At 41.9% G+C, this 17,651-nt stretch overlaps 1 protein-coding gene across 3 annotated transcripts in view; it reads right to left on the reverse strand.

The window, feature by feature from the left end:
- LOC140911696 (histone-arginine methyltransferase CARM1) overlaps window positions 1-17,651 on the reverse strand; it is a 144,966-nt gene that overhangs the window by 15,228 nt on the left and 112,087 nt on the right. For all 3 annotated transcript variants that reach the window (XM_073345237.2, XM_073345238.2, XM_073345236.2), the window contains 3 exons: window positions 11,291-11,381; window positions 4,622-4,703; window positions 1,992-2,077 (listed from right to left, as the gene is read on the reverse strand). In XM_073345237.2, coding sequence (XP_073201338.2) covers window positions 1,992-2,077; window positions 4,622-4,703; window positions 11,291-11,381 — 259 coding nt within the window. The remainder of the gene's footprint in view (window positions 1-1,991; window positions 2,078-4,621; window positions 4,704-11,290; window positions 11,382-17,651) is intronic.

A 17,651-nucleotide genomic window follows, 5' to 3' on the forward strand; every position in this document is an offset into this window, starting at 1 on the left:
TTATCACTAAGTAAGGCAGTACTTCTGGGAATAACATATCATTGGCTAAATAGCTGCACTCAAATCTCTGCCATTCCTAGGAATATGAACCATAAAACTAACACTTGGAAGGAATGGTAATAATCAAAATAGTGATGTTCACCAGTTTAGAGGAAGCTGTGGATAGCATACTTAAATATTTCTTGTGAAACTCACTGAAGCAAGCCAGCATACTAACCAGGTGAAATGGGGAAGCAATTCTCTCTCACTAGACCATGCTATTGTGCCATAAAATACAATTGACTGCAACTCCTAGTAGAACTATAGGAGGTCTGAATTTCACTCAAAAGAGCCTGGCAGATGTGTGTTGGGAGTCTGTGTGTGTCTGTAGTTCCTGTGGTGTTCCCTGGAAGAGACCCTAAAGTTCTCCCATTCCGGTAGGGTACACCTCATTCCCGTCACGTGCCTAGGGGCTGTCAAGCTGCACAGTGGCCTAAAGTTTTAGGGGGAAATCCTCAACGAAAAGTTTAGAGGCAGGCGGCTGCCAAGGAGGCACCATTAGGAAGTTAAGAAGGTGCAGCTGAGCCTTTTTAGTCTGAATAATTTAAAGAAGAGAGTTAAGAGTTACTCCAAGAAAGGAGAGGGATATGCAGGACAGGGGGGTTTGTGATGATGCTACCAAGTCAAATGGGGATTGGAATCTTTCATGGTATGTAGAATGCACAGTGGGACTTGGTCTATCACCAGGATGAAAAGGGCTCCTGCAAATAGTCTACAGAGAAACAACTGCTCCCTGGTATACAGATGATGTCTTTCTATATTGAACTTGCTTGACCCAATCTCTCTCTTTGCAGGAATGAAAACATATACAAAGACTACTCCACCAATGCCTTTTACAATTAATTAAAGCCAAACAGCAACTACCTTCCCTGATCCCTCATTCACCCACCATTTTATCCAAGTGGCATTATTCTTCTTGGTGCTAGAGGTACTGCACAAAACAATGGAGCTGTTATGACTGTTGTTTCTACACCATCAAGCTTTCGTAACTTAAACATTTCTGTACAAAAGCTATTTTTCAAAGACCTTATTAAAAGAGAGAAAATACATTCTTGAGTCAGGATAATCATAAAAACTAGTACAAAATTGCAGTGATTTTCTAAGGCTTGTCAAACAAAAGGCTCTGCATTGTTAAGATGCTGAATGAGCTGGCAACATATTCAGTCTCATAATTTCTACTGAATATTGAAAACAAAAACTAAAAGAACTTCAGGAATAGGAGAACTCAAACGGAACCTCTTAACCATACATATTTTTAATACAAATCTCAAGCAGGCTGCATATCACAGTGACTGTCTGTATCAACAAAACCACCACATAATTCGGCACAAGCAGTGGCAATCTGTGCACAGCACATTTCCCCACTGAGATTCAGTGTTAGCTTCAAAGTTCTCCTGATGCCCAAGGAAACCTTTCCAAGTCTTGTTTTCACCTCCCTCCCTGGCAGGTTGTGAGGATTAATGAATGTCTGTAAAGACCTCTGAAGATGAGAAGCCCTAGCTAATAGGGATGTGTGTTGTGAATAATAATCTCTCCAATGGCCTGAATCTTGGCATATCTGGGGGGACCTCAATGTTCCTAAATATCAGTAAATGTCATCCTTAACCCTGCAGAATGGTCCCTCTTCTTGAAGAAAATAAACACACAAGCTATTATTTTCCCTCCCCTTTAGAGGGATTTTTCTTTTCTTAGATTTGTTCCCAATAAACTACCTTTAATGAAAATCCTGCTGCCTCAATACCAGTTACTGAACAAATTTACTACTCTTGATGTTGCATCTGTGCCGCTGTTGTAGGGGGTAAGAGGGCACTGCAGGTGATAATGCTGATATTTTGCTAGAGCCATGCAAGTAATGTTCCATGGACCACAGCTCCAGCCAGAGCCAACAGCGTCTTCTAAAAACACAAATAATTAAAAAACTGAGTAAGAATAGGACACTGATCTATACTAACCTATGCAAATCTTCCTCTTCAGCTTCTGTAAAGTTAACAGTGTACTTCACTGTCCGAGCCATCAAAATTCTGATGTCAAAAGTGTCCTGAGGGGGAAAAAAATGTCACAAATGTTATCATTTTGTCTTGCCACCTTCTAAACTAGGTATCTGACAAAAAAGAAGGTATCTTTATTTTAATGACAATGCTCTTTAACAGCTCTAAAAAACATTCTACTAGAGTTTACATTAGTATTATTTGCAATTAATGCATTTGATAGCTCACTTATGTTACAAAACTTTTTTAAAGACCCTGCTAAATCATACAGAAACACTTTTCATTTTGTTTTCACCAACACACACACAAATAATTCATGTGGCCTCCTCTACCACATGTACAATGTTTGACCAATTATAGAATTTTGGAGATATGCTGAAGAGTTAACTACAATTACATGAGAATCAAAATTAATTATGCAGAATAGTAACCAGGCTAGGAGCAGTCAGTACACCCGTAATTGAAAACATCTTTTTCCCACCTCTTTTTGTACATCCACTAATCCAGACCCTCCACGGACTCAAACTCCCAGTTGGTGCTAAAATCTTAGCACAAACTCTGCTTGTGATATATACTGAATTTAAAAACTGAGTCCCAATGGGGAGTGAAGTGTATGTATGGGGAAAAGGCACATCCCAAAGTTTTTTTTTCCTTTTTAACAATTGTGTGTGGTTTATAATAATACACTCTATTATTGATCTTAATGGAAGGGCATAAATTAAGAAAACAAAGGCTTATAAACCAAGCACACATCTTTGCATATACATATATATCTTACATAGGACATGCTTTACCTCTACAGATCAGCTTCATTCTCTAGTGGACTGCCAGAAAGCGTGACATAACCAACATGGTGTGCATGTTGGAGTGTTAGGTTGAATAGCTACAGAGAGCTCACAAAGGGCTGGTGGCAAAGTCTTGAAAAGCTCAAAATTTAAATGGAAAATAAATTTTGTTACTTTTTGCCATTTTCCAACCAAATGGAGTCAGGCCTGATGTCAAAGAGAGAGAACAGAATTGAAGAGGTTCATTCTGAGGCAGCCAGTAAATAGGAACATATGTAAAAAAAGAATGGTTGTCTTTATATAGAAACCTGGCTACTGGCTTGATTTTTTTATTTTGTTTTAATTTGTGTGGTAGAGGACGGAAGGGAGAAACAAAGGTATAATGCAAATTCCAGCTGAAAGCTGCAATGCCTCTTTTAGGGATTGTGACCCTGCGAGGGTTGGGTGGAGAGAGAGCCATTTACATGCAGTGGACAAGGAAGGGACTGTTCGGAACTGTGAAACCATGGAATTGACAGGTTTAATGCTTTTGGAAAGGCACCAATATCCCTAAAACCCAGGAAAACAAACTAGAAATGGCAAGACCTGAGTGGTTTAATGATAAGCAGCAAAGAAACCAATGACTAGAAAGTTGTAAAAACTAAAGAGCTTTGGGAATCTAGTTTTCTTTTAATTCTGTAACAAAACCCACACAGGTTTGTTTAAAAAATCATCAACAGCTTGTAAAGGTAGGGCAGTGGTGGCGATGGTTTGAGAGCAATCAAACTGAAAGGTAGAGGGACAAGCTAGGTTTCCTCTTTTAGCAGGGTACACAAGGGGCAAACAGCTAATGTTGAGCTTATGCCTGCAGCTGAGGAAGCTCTGGGTCTATAGACTAGGTAACTTGAATTTATTGTACTGATATTCAAGTTACGGTTTTCAAACATAATATCCCAAACTGGGTACAAAGTCCTGACAACATAACAGACTGACGTGGGCATAAGTGGTGATCCCTGGAGAAACAGAGCAGCAGTTTAGGTTAAAGAGAGCTCAAAAGTATTAATTTTCAAAGCCAAAACCAAGTGCATTCAGTCCTATGACCTGCCTGAGATTTTGCAGAGTGTCACCTGGAGTTCCTTGGATTGCAAGTTTGCTTTGAAAAGTTGTCTTCTCAGGAGCTCAGCCAATGCCAGGACCTTATTTACTATTAGAGCGCAGGTGAAGGGGACAGAAATACGGATAAGGGAGCTGTGCTGCCAAGGATGTAGGGGTGTGGGGGGGAATAGGGGCAGGTAAGCCACAAAGATAGCTGGGCTTTTCTGGAGGATGCCCTAGAAACCAGAGGATCTGCAGGTTGCATTGCCCCCTTTCCCCTTGAGGAAAAACTAAGTATAAACTCATTGCACTTTCTGTTCCAGAGTTTTTCCTCTTTTTTCCCTCCAAGAGGGTGGCATGTAACACATGACCTTTGAACAATCTCTCTGTTGGCATTCACACCAGTAAATGTAGATAAGCAAGGAGGAGACAGGATGCCATGAGGATCAAATCATTACAGTTTGGCATACTACATATGAAGTAGCTGCCACAGGGGCATACAACTCTGCACTTCTGTTATTCATGACAAAAGAGGAAGCCAGGTATAGTACAAACAGTAATTAACCTCTGACAGGGATGCTCCTGGTTCTAACAGAATTGGTCACTGGAAACCAAAGTTCTGTACACAAACCAAATGACACTATACAGCTATGGTTCGAGCTCTCCTAGACAGGGTACTGCAAAACTTTATGGAGGGGATGAGATAGGCAAGAGAGAGAGAGAGAAAATACTTACTACGATAGGTTGTCGGAAGTACTCATCCACTGCTGCACTGCGGAGACTGGATAGATTGACCCCATAAAAACACTGCTGGTACCTACAGACAGTAATGTGTAGCAAAATATTTAGTGGAAGAAGTCTCTTGGGGCTTTCACACCCAGAGGATCCATGCACAATTGTGTCTCCAAACTGATTGTGAAGTGTGGCTGAACCCTTAAACCCCTTCCTAGAATTTGTGGAGAGCTCAAATCATCTCTGTCCCCACCCCACTCTTCACCCCCCCCCACTCCACATATGCACGTTACAGGTTATTTCCTGGCATCAGTGAAATCCACTGCTGGTTAGACTATCTTGTGCATTCTTCCAGGCTGAGGAATCTGATGCCATCAGCTGAACTCGCAAGAGACCTCTCTGCATCAGGAAAGGGCTCCCACACTTCACCTCTTACTGGCATGGCACAGAATCCACAGACCAAGGGAGTGGGAACTAAGGTGGCTTTAAGCTACCTTTGTGCACTCCCAATCCTGGGCTGCTCTAGGAACTGGAGAGGCTTCTGGAACAACCGAAAACTGCCCCGAGGGCATATGCTAAGTTATGGCAGCCTCCCTAGGCTGCCTTGTTGGCTGCAGTGCTGACCAAAAACCCTACAGCAATGCAGGGTGCAGTCCCACCCTGACACACCCCTGCAGCCCTCACCATGCCCCCTAAGCTTTCAAGGGTATCCTCTGAAGACAGCTTATGGCTGTCTCCACAGTGCCTGTGCTGAGTGGAATTGTCCCCTAGCTGTATAAAAGGCTTTTAGGGCCCCGACACATGGCTCTGGCCCTTTTACCAGGCATAAAGGGGTAAATGGGTGTGAGGATCTCACCCTAAGTGAATAGGAATTTTTTTAAACAATAGAGACAAGTTACATGCGCAGCTGATCCAACTGTGCCAAGCCCTCACTGACAGCAAATCCAGGCCCCCTGTAAAACTCCTTTGAAATCAAAAATATCTGCCTCCAACAACTACCCAGAGTCTGAGGTTTGACCCACTTATCAATCCACTGGAGCACTGAAAAAGGCTAGAGACACTCATTAAAGCCCAGGAAGATTCAGCAATTCTCTGGCAATATAAACATAAAGATGTCTGCAACCGAGGCAAATTTCTGATGATGAAATCATCATCCAGATGCAAAATAAAGGTCTCAAGTCTACTGCAGTCTCTGAAAACACCTTAGGAGAATGCTTAAAACCTCAAATTCCTGTTTTAATTTGAAAGACATCATACAAATATTTTAAATATTGTCTGGATTTTTTTTTCAAAACACAATTTTAATACTTAAAACAGGTTAAGAATGCCCCTTTCGGATGTATTAACTTTGCTTTAAAATATTAACTTAATTATTTAATCTGCTACAATGTGAACTGTGTCCTATGTCCCATTTCCAAGTGAAAGATGCTTAAAGTGAGTACTGTACTTCTCTTCTTAATGGTAAGCGTAGCAGAAGAGATCATCTAATACCACCAGTGACAGGAGATCTTCTACCCCTTTTCAGCATGATTACTGATGCACAACTAGAGAACCTCTTATCTATTATGGCAGAAAGATCAGTTAATCAATTGAAAGCTCCCCCATTCATATGGAGGGAGCATAAGAATTTCAGTGTATCTCAGTGGTTGGTAATAAACACTGGCCCACTCTTCCTTAAAGTTAAGTCTGTGCAGTATTATTCAATGGAACGTCCATTCAATGAAATGAATTATCTGGAGATACTAGAGAAGAAAGTCTGCCTCTCATTTAAGCTGGGGGCAGTCACAAAGTATGCCAAAGGCAAAGAACAGACTGTTTTAACCACCTGCAGTATATTTATGCTTCGTACCTATCTTCAGAAGGCTTCTTACAACAGAAAGAGTGATCTCCTCTTGTAAGATACGTTGCAAACAATCACCCTTTCCAGAAATGTGCTATCCTTGACTTTGACCCAACACAAGTTAATTTGCATCTGTCAAGCATCAGGGTAAACTAACTTTTAAGTGTGAAAAAACAAATCCTGCCAGTGCCTCGCTGGATCATGGCCATTATTGGCTTTGGACAGTAATAAATCTGTGTTTGCGTTAACTATTTCATCCTTCTTTCCCTCCATTAATAAACAAATTATGCAAACTCCTAGTAACTAGTGATATGACATGCACCAGGATTCTGTGATCAGGTTTTTTGCACCATTTCACAGACCTGATGTTTTCACAAGAGCCAACTCAAACTGCAGTTCCAGCCATTTCATTTACTCTTTTGTTGCTTACAGCAAATGGGACAAAAAATGTGTAAGATCTGCAGCAAAACCCTCTTCAGACACGATTAGCTATATAGGAAGGATTATTAAACATACAGCAAGCAGATTTTCTAAAAAACAAACCAGGGAGTTGAGTGAAAAGGGAATTTGGAGGCATGGAATTTTCTGCTTATACAGGCACTGGCTAGCACTAAACAGCACAAGCTGGCACAACTTAAATGACTAAAAAAGAGCAGATACACAGCCTAAATTTGCTGGGGACCCTGTGCCCAGCTCTTGGACTGTACTGGATATATCAGTATATCTTAGTACAAAGAGAAGACACCAGGGGATAAGTGAAGCAGTGGTAAAAACATTGCACTTTCACCTCTAGAGACCTGGGTTTCAACTTTTGGCTCAAGGTTCAAGTGAAGTTAATTTGTTTGTCTTTCCACTTAAACACCTGGTCCTGCAAAGTGCTCAGACACTCCAGGAGTTGCTAGATACCTTGCATAATCAATCCCCGCTGGACACCCATCCACACTGAAAGACCGCTGCATGATTTAGGATAACTTAGGATATGAACAGTTGTGCTCTGGAAACTACCAGGGCTGGAAAAACTCCAATGTTGCAGGTGCATTGGATTATCCATGTAAGCTCATGTAAAGTATGTAAGAGTTTATCCAGTGTTGTTAGCCCAACATTTACATGGCAAATTTGTTCAAGATTTGTTCAAGAAAAGGAATGAGCTGTTGAAACATTGAGGAAAGGATCCCGTTACAAAGACTGTAAGCTCTTCGGGACAGAGACTCTTAGTTTATGTTTGTACAGCTTCCAGCACATTGAGGTTCTAATCCTGCCCTGGCACTACTGAAATACAAATAATAAACAAATAAATAAACAAATAACAATGATCATGATGGGGAAGTGAATTAAGTTCCCAGATCCAGTTATCTGTGAAGGACTTCCAGACCTGAACGATTAGGATCTTTCACTTCTATCATTCTCTTAGCAACCCTGTAGTGACTGGTTCTGAGTATTCACCTGAATAATTGTATCAGTGTGCAATATTATAGGACACAATGTATGTATTACATCTAGACGTCATTTTGCAGGTCTGGATATTTATGTTAAGAAACTGGATGTAGATAATGTCACCAGAACATCAGCAGTTAAGAGCTTGTGCCATTAATTAATGGCAGGGACAAGCAGATTTTTTTTTGCCATTAATACAGATACTATATACATACTGTATATGTAAAGACAGATATAGACAGAATATTTATGTGTACATCACACCATTTGTATTCCCCACTTGTAAGCTGTCAAATAGAGGTCTTACATTCCCTAATGATGGAGATGAAGCATCACAAGCAACCTTAAAGTGAAATGCTTGGATACTGCCAATAACATATAGTTCTGCAGAGCCCTGTGAAAAAGCGGATACGTTTCTGCTTCAGACTGCTAATTCAGCATCTATTCCCCTCACTAAGCAATAACAACCCCTATTCATCAATCCCTGAGTTTCTACTATGGCTTCCCAAGGAAGCTGGCACATGGAACAAAAACCAAAATATTGGGCCCCATTCCACCCAATCTGTAGTTTATTATAATTTTTTTTGTATTCTTGAGAACAATCAAAAAGAGCAGAAGCTAAATATTAAGTGGGGAGGAATTGAAATGATAGATAGGGTTTGAAAACATTTTTTGATGAGATAAGTTTGAGTAATAAAGGTAACAGTGTTGATGTAATATACTTCAACTTCTCTAAAACATTTGACTTGGTACCACATGAAATTTTTGAATAAAAAAATAGAATGACACAAAATGAACATGGCACACATTACATGGACTAAAAAACTGGCTAATAAATAGGTCTCAACTGTAAATGAGGAATTCTTCATCAAACAGGTATATTTCTAGTGGGTCCTATCCTATTTAACATTTTTATCAATGACTAGGAAGAAAACATAAAATCATTACTGATAAAGTTTGCAGATGACACAAAAATTGGGTGAGTGATAAATACTGAAGAGGACAGGTCACCGATACAGAGCAATCTGGGGCCCAAGCAAACAAGATGCATTTTAATACAGCTAAATATAAACATATACATCTAGGAACAAAAAATTTAGGCTATACTTGCATGATAGGGGACTCTATCTTGGGAAGCAGTTACCCTGAAAAAGATTTGGAGGTTATGGTGGATAATCAGCTGAATGTAAGTTCCCAGTGCGATACTGCAGCCAAAAAAAAGCAAATGCAATCCATGAGTGCATAAACCATAGAATCTCGAGTAGGAAGAGAGATGCTATTTTAACTCTGTAAAATATTTGGCACTGGTATGACTGCTGTTGGAATATTATGGCCAATGCTGTTGCTCACTATTAAAGAAGGATGTTGATAAATTGGAGAGGGGTCAGAGAAGAGCAATGAAAATGATTAAAGGATTAGAAAACATGCTTTTAGTGAAAGACTGAAGAGCTCAATCTCTTTATCTTAGCAAAGAGACAGATAAAGGTTGACTTGATCAGAGTCTATAAATTCCTACATGGGGAACAATTATTTGATAATGGTCTCTTCAGTCTAGTATACAACGGTATAACAAGATCCAGTGGCTGGAAGCTGAAGCTAGACAAAATTCAGATGGGAAATAAGGCCTAATTTTTTCTAACAGTGAGGGTAATTAACTACTGTAACAATTTATCAAGGGTCAGGGTGGAGTCTCCAAAACTGACAATTTTTAAAACAAGAATTTTTTTAAAAAAAGAGATGCTATAGTTCAAAAGGAATTATTCTGGCGGAGTTCTGTAGCCTGTGTTATACAGGATGGTCGCTTTGGAATCTATGAAAAGCACACCTATAGTTGTTGCTATTTCTTCTAGACTCTAGATAAATGACAACAGTTACAATTTTCTCACATATAAAATTACAAGCTAGACACTGCTCTGAGTTACACTGATGCAAGTCTGTAGCACTTCTAGATTTAAACCAATGTAACTGAGGGCAGAGTCTGGCCCTACATTTTCAACTAAAATACAGCGTTTTGGACAAGGAGAATTAGGCTGCTACACTGAAGAGAAACACTGACAAGCAACACTGTTGTCTCTAAAGCAGGTGGACAGTTTTCATATAAGCATAAAAGTTGCCATACCAGATCAGACAGCTGGTCCACCTAATCCACTATCCTGTCTCTGACACTGGCCACTACCACATGGTACATTATAAAAATGTCTTATAGAATTTTAACAGACACCAAGATAATATAAATAGAGCACAATAGTCTCTCCATAGGTTTTTTGAACCATCGTATGGAGTTTCAAAGAACTATATGCCTATTATGGAATTCTACAGGATGGCCTGACAAACCTAAAGAAAGGATAAAGGCCACATTCTCAGGTGGTGTAAATCAGCAGGCGATGACTCATCAGGAGAGGATCTGGTCCAAAAGTCTCTATTAAATTTTACATGATTTCAGAGCAATTTCTATACAACCCTATTGGTTTCATCCCTATTAAACTGTATACCACCTTTCCATAAAGGATACTTCAGAGGAAGGTGGAAGAAATCCCCTAATCGATAATTATGTAATGACGTATCCATAGGGAAAGTTTATTCCTAAATCCAGGTGATTAGTAAACTCATTGATTTCAAACAAATGACTTAACCTTTAGAACTCCTATCACTTTCTCTTTCGCAAACCTAAGGAACGGTTGTAAGTGGGGAATATATCTGTGGTCTCCAAAAGAGGAGACTAATTATTAATCTTCATAGTTCCACAGCATGTCTTTATCCAAGGATTCAAAAACTTTGTTAACAAGTCTATTTACCACCACATTAGGTATGTGAGCAACAGGTAGACTTCTTTGCCACCTCTCATGTAGAACACAGCAGCTGTTTAATAGTGCACCCCAACATTAACAACAATTTAGGGCAAGAAGTAAAGACCGTTGTTTCTAGCTGAAGCTACAGGAGGAATTTAGGTAGACAGAATGTAATTACTGACTTAGAATTTGACCAGGATATGGAAGTCAATACCTTGTCTCTATGAAAAACGCCACTGGATCTTTGACATCTGTGTATGGTCAGGAGTCTGCTTTGTTTAACACCCCTCAAGCACCATCCTGGGGCATTGGTTTATTACTGACACAGAAATGCACCTACTAACTATGGATTCATAAACATCTTTTTCTGCAGCACTTGAGAGCCCAGTGGACGTGGTTTCCCATCCTAGCTCTGACACAGCCAGAGCTGATAGGCTCACACAGCATAGCTGCGGATCAGGTTAAAGGAAGTGAGCATGGAAAATTAGAAGGATTTTCTGCCATGTGCTTTGCTTCATTTTATTCAGATTACAAGAATGAGTTTCATTTTAAAATCTTTACTGAGTCTCCAAGCAAAATTTTTTTTTAAAAAAACATAACAATCATTACCAAAAATTGGCTCTGGAGTAGTGTTCCATGTAGAGCTGCTCATCGGAAAAAGGAGCCAAATGAATGTCACTAAATGTTGGAAACATCATTCCTAGTAAACAAAAGATAATATATAGTAGCAAAATTCAAATGTCTGGTTAGCCCTGTGGAAACATGTACAGAAAATACCAGCAAGCAATAATTGCTTTGCACCTTGAACAGACTAACATTGATTCCCATTACAGGTATATGTAGTTTATTGAAATGCAGTTATAGGTTAAAGCAATCAATAACAAAAATATCCACTTATGACGTGGGTCAGGATATTTCAGAAGCCTGCCAAGAATGATAAAGCATTATAAGTTTTATGTCACTATATTAGACATTTAAACCATTTTCTCTTTCTTTAAAGTACGTAAAATGTTAGATGTTACTCTAAAACACCTTTTCACCATTTCCACAATTGGAGAAACATGCTTATTTAGAGCTGACCATATACACAACTCTTTCCACAGATATTATCACAGAAGATATGTCAACAGACTCAATCATAAATCAAACTGCAGAGTACCAACTAGGTAATCCTCAAGGGGTCTAGCATTAGCAGCTTGACATAATAATTACCTGGGAACTTGTATCCAGATATCTCAAAAACGCTTTACAAAGCATTAATAAAATAAAGCTCAAACATGTAAAGATAAGTACTATATCAATTTTACAGATGGTGAAACTGAGGCATATAGAAGTTTACATACCTCACACAAGTTATTGACAGAGCCAGGAAAAGGATCCAAGTGTCCTGACTTCTATATTAATTAGGGACTGAATCCAATGGCCACTGAAGTCAATGGGAATTCTTCTACTGATTTCAGAGGGCAGTGGATTAGACTGCTTGATAAGACTTCAAAAATAGTATTAAAGAAATATTTTGCACACTGTTGTTTGTGCATCAATGGGGAGCAGGGGCCACAGAGCAGTCGTTTTTGGACTGGAACATGTTTCTTCAAACATCTGTTTTAACTGGTGCAAAATGTGGTGCACAAATGAAAGAACAAATGGCTTTCTTTTTGCAAATACAACAACATGTAGCAAGAGACCACAGGAATTTTAAAAAGAATCACACATCCACTCAGTAAATACATGTTTCTTTTAAGACCTGCTGCTTAGAGAATACTAATACTTCTGCAGAGTAAAACCTGGGATGGGGATTAAAGGTTTTTAAAATTGCTTATGAGACCATGCTGCTTCAGCTTCTGCTACTACACACTTGGCACTTATACAGCATTTTACATTTTCAATGTGCTCTATAAACAATGATTAATTCTGGAGAAACAAGATGGGTGAGGTAATATCTTTTATTGGACCAACTTCTGTTGGTGAAAGAGACAAGCTTTAGAGCTGCACAGAACTTTTCAAATCGGAGATCGATGCAGCTTGAAAGCTTGTCTCATCAATAAAAGATATTATTTCACCCATCTGGTCTCTTTAATACACACAGCTACAACAACACAGCAAATAATAGCTAATTCTAGCTACCATTCATGTGTGAGGTAGATATAAATAAGTCTCATTTACATTATACAGATGGGGAAACAGATACAGACAAATTAAGGTCTACGTGCTCAAGTGTCCATTAATTTTTGATTCCTTTAGTTTTTAAGTGACCAACTTCCATTTCAAAGGGCCCAATTTTCAGAAGTGCTAAGCACCCACAACTCTGATTGAAGATAATAGTACCTGCCAGTCATCAACACTTCTAAAATATCAGGCTCTACCGCATTGGTTCCCAAACTTGGGGGGGGGGGGCGTGAAGAAATTCCAAGGGGGGTGCGAGGCTGCTCGGCCCTTGAGCTCCTGGCCGGGGAAGCTAGACCCCGGCCCCTCCCGTCTTGTCCACCCTCCCCCACAGTGACGCTGCTGTGCGGGCAGCACAGCTTGCACCCGCCCACCTCCCAGGATTTCCAACAAGCCAGTCCTGCCGCTCTGAGCAGCCTGGTGAGGAGGTGGGGAGCAGGGGGAGGGGGAGTTGGATAAGGGGCAGGAGGTCCCGGGGGAGCGGTCAGGAGACAGGGAGCAGGGGGAGTTGAATAGGGAGTGGGGTCCTGGGGGGGGTGGTTAGGGGACAAGGATCAGAGGGGGTTGGATGATGGTAAAGGAGAGGTGGGGGGCATGAGGGTTTCTCTGAAATTAAAAGGGGGGCGTGATGCCGAGAAGTTTGGGAACCACTGCTCTACCATATGTCTACATTCCAATGAAAGCCCCTTCCAGCTGTACACAATTCTATCTGACTCAGGACTGGGCCCAGGGCTCAGAACCCTGCAGTGTGGAGGGTCTGACTTGGTCCAAACTCCATCTATTGCAATAACGATGCAGATCAGGCCCTGCCCCCCAGACTCTGGTCCTGTGAGTCTGAAAACTTCTCTCACAGTCCCGTAGGATGGTCTTCTTAATCAACACACAGGAAAGGGAAGCCACCCCTTGGTTCAAGTACAGCGGCTCCACATTTAATACTTCCATTTTATTCTGTCTGCTGAGCTGCAAGCATAGTGAATCTTCTCCGTCATTTGTGATGGCCACCGACATGAAGAAGTCCTTTGCCAATCATGTTGCTAGCTGGTCAAGGAAGCGCAGCCAGATTTTGGTTAATCTCTGGTGCGAGGCAAGCAAACAGTGACTTTAGCAAGAGTTCCAGGAATGACAACACATACCAAGAAATATGAAAGAAGTTTGCAGCATTGGGGATTCACTGGACCAGTGCAGGGAGCAGATTAAGCAGCACAAGAATGATGGGAATTCGCCATCATCCTACCCCTTTTTGAAAGAGTGTGACCGGGTGCTGGATACTGTGCTGAGCACTGAGCCACCAGCGCTTCACAGCAGCCTGGTCAGCCAGGCCAGTGACCTTCTCATCCCTAAATCCACTCTAGGACTGGAGGGGAGCCAGCAAGTGCCAGTTGAGGCTGACAAAGTGACTCTTGTGCTCAAACTGGTCCCCAAGGAGGCTTTGCAGCCTGCATAGTGGCAGCACATTTGGGTCCCTACTCAGAGGAGCTTTCTGATGTCCCCATAGAGAAAGACCCAGCTGCGGAGCTAGCAGCAGAAACACAAGGGGCAGAAGGAACCCCTCAACCTGGTAAGTTTCTAGCACCATGTTTGTTGTTATTAATATAGGGGTTGGAAGGATTTCTGGTTTATGACCCAATGAAAAATTTATTACAAGGCACGGGCAGCAGCACATATCTGCTAATGGCGGACTGCATGGCAGTACATTGGAATCTCCCCCTCGCCCCCCCAAACCACCAGGTGGAATTCAAAAGGGAGGCTGAGAAGTGCAACCAATAGCGAAACAAGCATTTGAAATTAACTTTTTATTGGAAACTTGTGCATTCTTACAGAGATGTGCTAGGGTGTTACAAGTAAGGGACTTTATATTGCCTTCTTTTTCAGAATGCCATGCTGTACAAATCATGGCATTGCACAGCGTTAAGAGCCCCCTGTAAAAGAGAAACGGTTGGGTGGCCAGGGTTTTTATGCGGTCCAGAAGTGTGCTGAGGGGAGGGGGTTGGCGGTTTAGTTCTGAGAGAGTTCCTGTGCATTTGCATGTAGTTGAGGGTAGATGTGCTCAGAGCAGCTTGCATCAGCAGTCATGGGGAGGCAGTAATTCGTTTGGATGCGAATGCAGTTTCCTGTTAATTCACTCAGAAATTCTGATCTAGTCCTGGGCACTGACAGCCGCAAACTTTTCCTATAAGAGAAACTCTAGACAGGTAGTCAAATTTCAGTGAAGAGCATATTGTCCTGGCCCTCTTCTGTAAGTCGCCAGCCCACTTCACTCATAGATGTGCAGCTCCGTCGCCATAAGTCTGAAAAATCTCTGTGGCATTATGGCATACTCCTCCACCCCATCCCAAGGGCCAAACAGGTCTGCCATTTTTAAACAGAAAACAATTATAAATAGTAACTCACCATTGTTTGCGCAGTCTTTTCACTGTGATTAACTGAATTGTGTCCACTGAGCTTCTGGGATACTTTTTCAAAGTATCATTTTTTGGCCTTGGAGATTCCACAAGGCGCTTTTGCCTACTGAACCTGTTGTGAAGCACTGAAACAATAGCGCACTGTTTGATGTCTGCTTTTTGGCCCTTCAACCTCTGCTGGTCCTTCCACCTCAGCAATATGGGCCCACTGCAGCAGGTCCTTGGGATGTAGAACTGTAACAGACCAGTCCAAACAGAAGTGTTTCCGTGATGAACTTAAAATGGACATTCTGGACACTGCCAACAAGCGGGTGCAGTACCAGAGTAAGCAGAAAGGCACAGGCAGGCTGCCGAGCCAAAGGACAGTATTTCAGCACACAAGGAGAGGCTTGCAACACAGTTTCTGTAGCAGGAACATGGGCTGAGGGCGATGACAGAGGCCAGCAGAAAGACCTGTTTGAGAGGTTGCTTATGCTTGGGGCTGCCAGAGTACAGGCTCCTGCTGCACCCACACCATGTCCTGGGTCCCCTCCATGGAACCCCATGCTGTAGACCAGGAACACTTTGAACAATTCCATCGTTGGATGCAGGGTTCCATGTAACTGGGACTTAAAAGAAGCTGAACAGAGCAAATCTACTACATGCAGTCCTACATCCCCAGGCAGGCTCCCTACCCCCTGCAGGCTTCCACACTTGTGCAGACGCCCACACCGGGAAACGCCTCCACCCTCTGCAGCAGCACCAAGCGCGTGCTAAATGTGGAAGGAAGGGAAAAGAGAACAGGGTGCCGGGGGGGGTATTTGTTAGCAATGTTTTACTGTTTAATGTGTGCTTTATGCACTGTGTTTTATTAATGGTTTTGGTGTTGGTTTATTACTGGTGTTTTGGTGTGTGAATGACAGCTGGCCTGCCTGGCACTGTTTTTTTTTTTTTTTCTCATTCATGTTCAAAAGTAAAGGCTTTTCTTTTATTAAGACATTTCATTACCATTATTGTATCACATCATATAAGGTGTATTTCACATAATACAGATAAACACATGATAAAGGACAACTGGTAAGTTATACCCAAATGCTATTTCTCAAAACATTTATCTACATCAAGCCATACTGTATACCTACAGTTCTTGCCACATAACTGCTTATGAAATGTCATTCACAAGTACAATCCATGGCAATCAATCCCTGCTCCCACAGTCCCATTTTGTTACATGATGTGGCTGTACCTCATTTACTGTAACTATTGTACAAGCACATTTATAAAAATACACTACTCTCCCATGGAAATCCATAATGTGAGAGCATAGAGCATCCCTGATTTGTGTTCCCTGGGCACATCCTGCCCTAGATGGGATAGGTGCGCTTTCCGATCCATTACTGTCATAGCTCCATTCAGAGGCAAATGGCTCACCTTTGGCTTCAAAAAGGCTGTGAAAAGCACTGCAAGCCACAGTGATGCAGACAGGACTGATGACACTGGAATCCACACAGGTCTGCAAACAGCACCAGCAGCATTTCAATTGCCAAACACACATTCAATCACCATTCTGCAGCTGCTTAGAGCATAAATAAACCTTCTTTTGCCAGGGCCTCTGAGATCAAAATATGGTTTCATAAGCCAATGCAAAAAGGGGTGCAGAGGGTCCCCCAGAATAACAGTGGGGACAGTAACTCTATTTATGACAATGCCGTTTCGTAGCAAGAGTGTCCCAGTCTATGCATGAATGTAGACTCCCACTTGTCAGAAAAACCTAGCGCGATGAACGTTTCCAGTGCAGCCCATGTTGGTGTCCATAAGTTGGCCTCTGTGGTCCACAGAGGCCTGCATGACAATGGAGTGGTACACTTTGTGGTTTACATACATGTGCTTCTTGAGGAGGGCAAACTGTGTGCATGAGTCCCATCAATGGCCCTACTCCAGTCTGAAAATCCCATTCTGGAAAGCCAGCAATTACTTCAGGAATATTGTTTTATGCCCACCACTTTTGGGTAAATCACATGCCTGATTGCCTCAGAAACTTCCGCCACCATCTTACCTACAGTTGACTTTCCAATGCCAAATTGGTTAGCAAGAGACCTGTAGCAGTACGGTGAATCAGCTTACAGACGGCTATAACAACCTGCTTCTAGACCGGGGTGGCCAACCCAAGCCTGAGAAGGAGCCAGAATTTACCAGTGTACATTGCCAAAGACCCACAGTAATATGTCAGCAGCCCACCATCAGCTCTTTTCCATCCCCTCACGCTCCCAGCACCTTCCGCCCATTGACGGCCCTGCCAATCAGTGCCTCCCCCTCTCTCCCCACACCTCCTGATCCGCTGTTTCGTGGCATGCAAGAGGCTCGGGGGGGGGGAGAGGGAGGAGTGAGGGCACGACAGGCTTGGAGAGGGGGCGGGAAGGGGCAGA

The sequence above is a fragment of the Lepidochelys kempii genome, chromosome 5 (genome assembly GCF_965140285.1).
Source record: "Lepidochelys kempii isolate rLepKem1 chromosome 5, rLepKem1.hap1, whole genome shotgun sequence".
Lineage (NCBI taxonomy): Eukaryota > Metazoa > Chordata > Testudines > Cheloniidae > Lepidochelys > Lepidochelys kempii.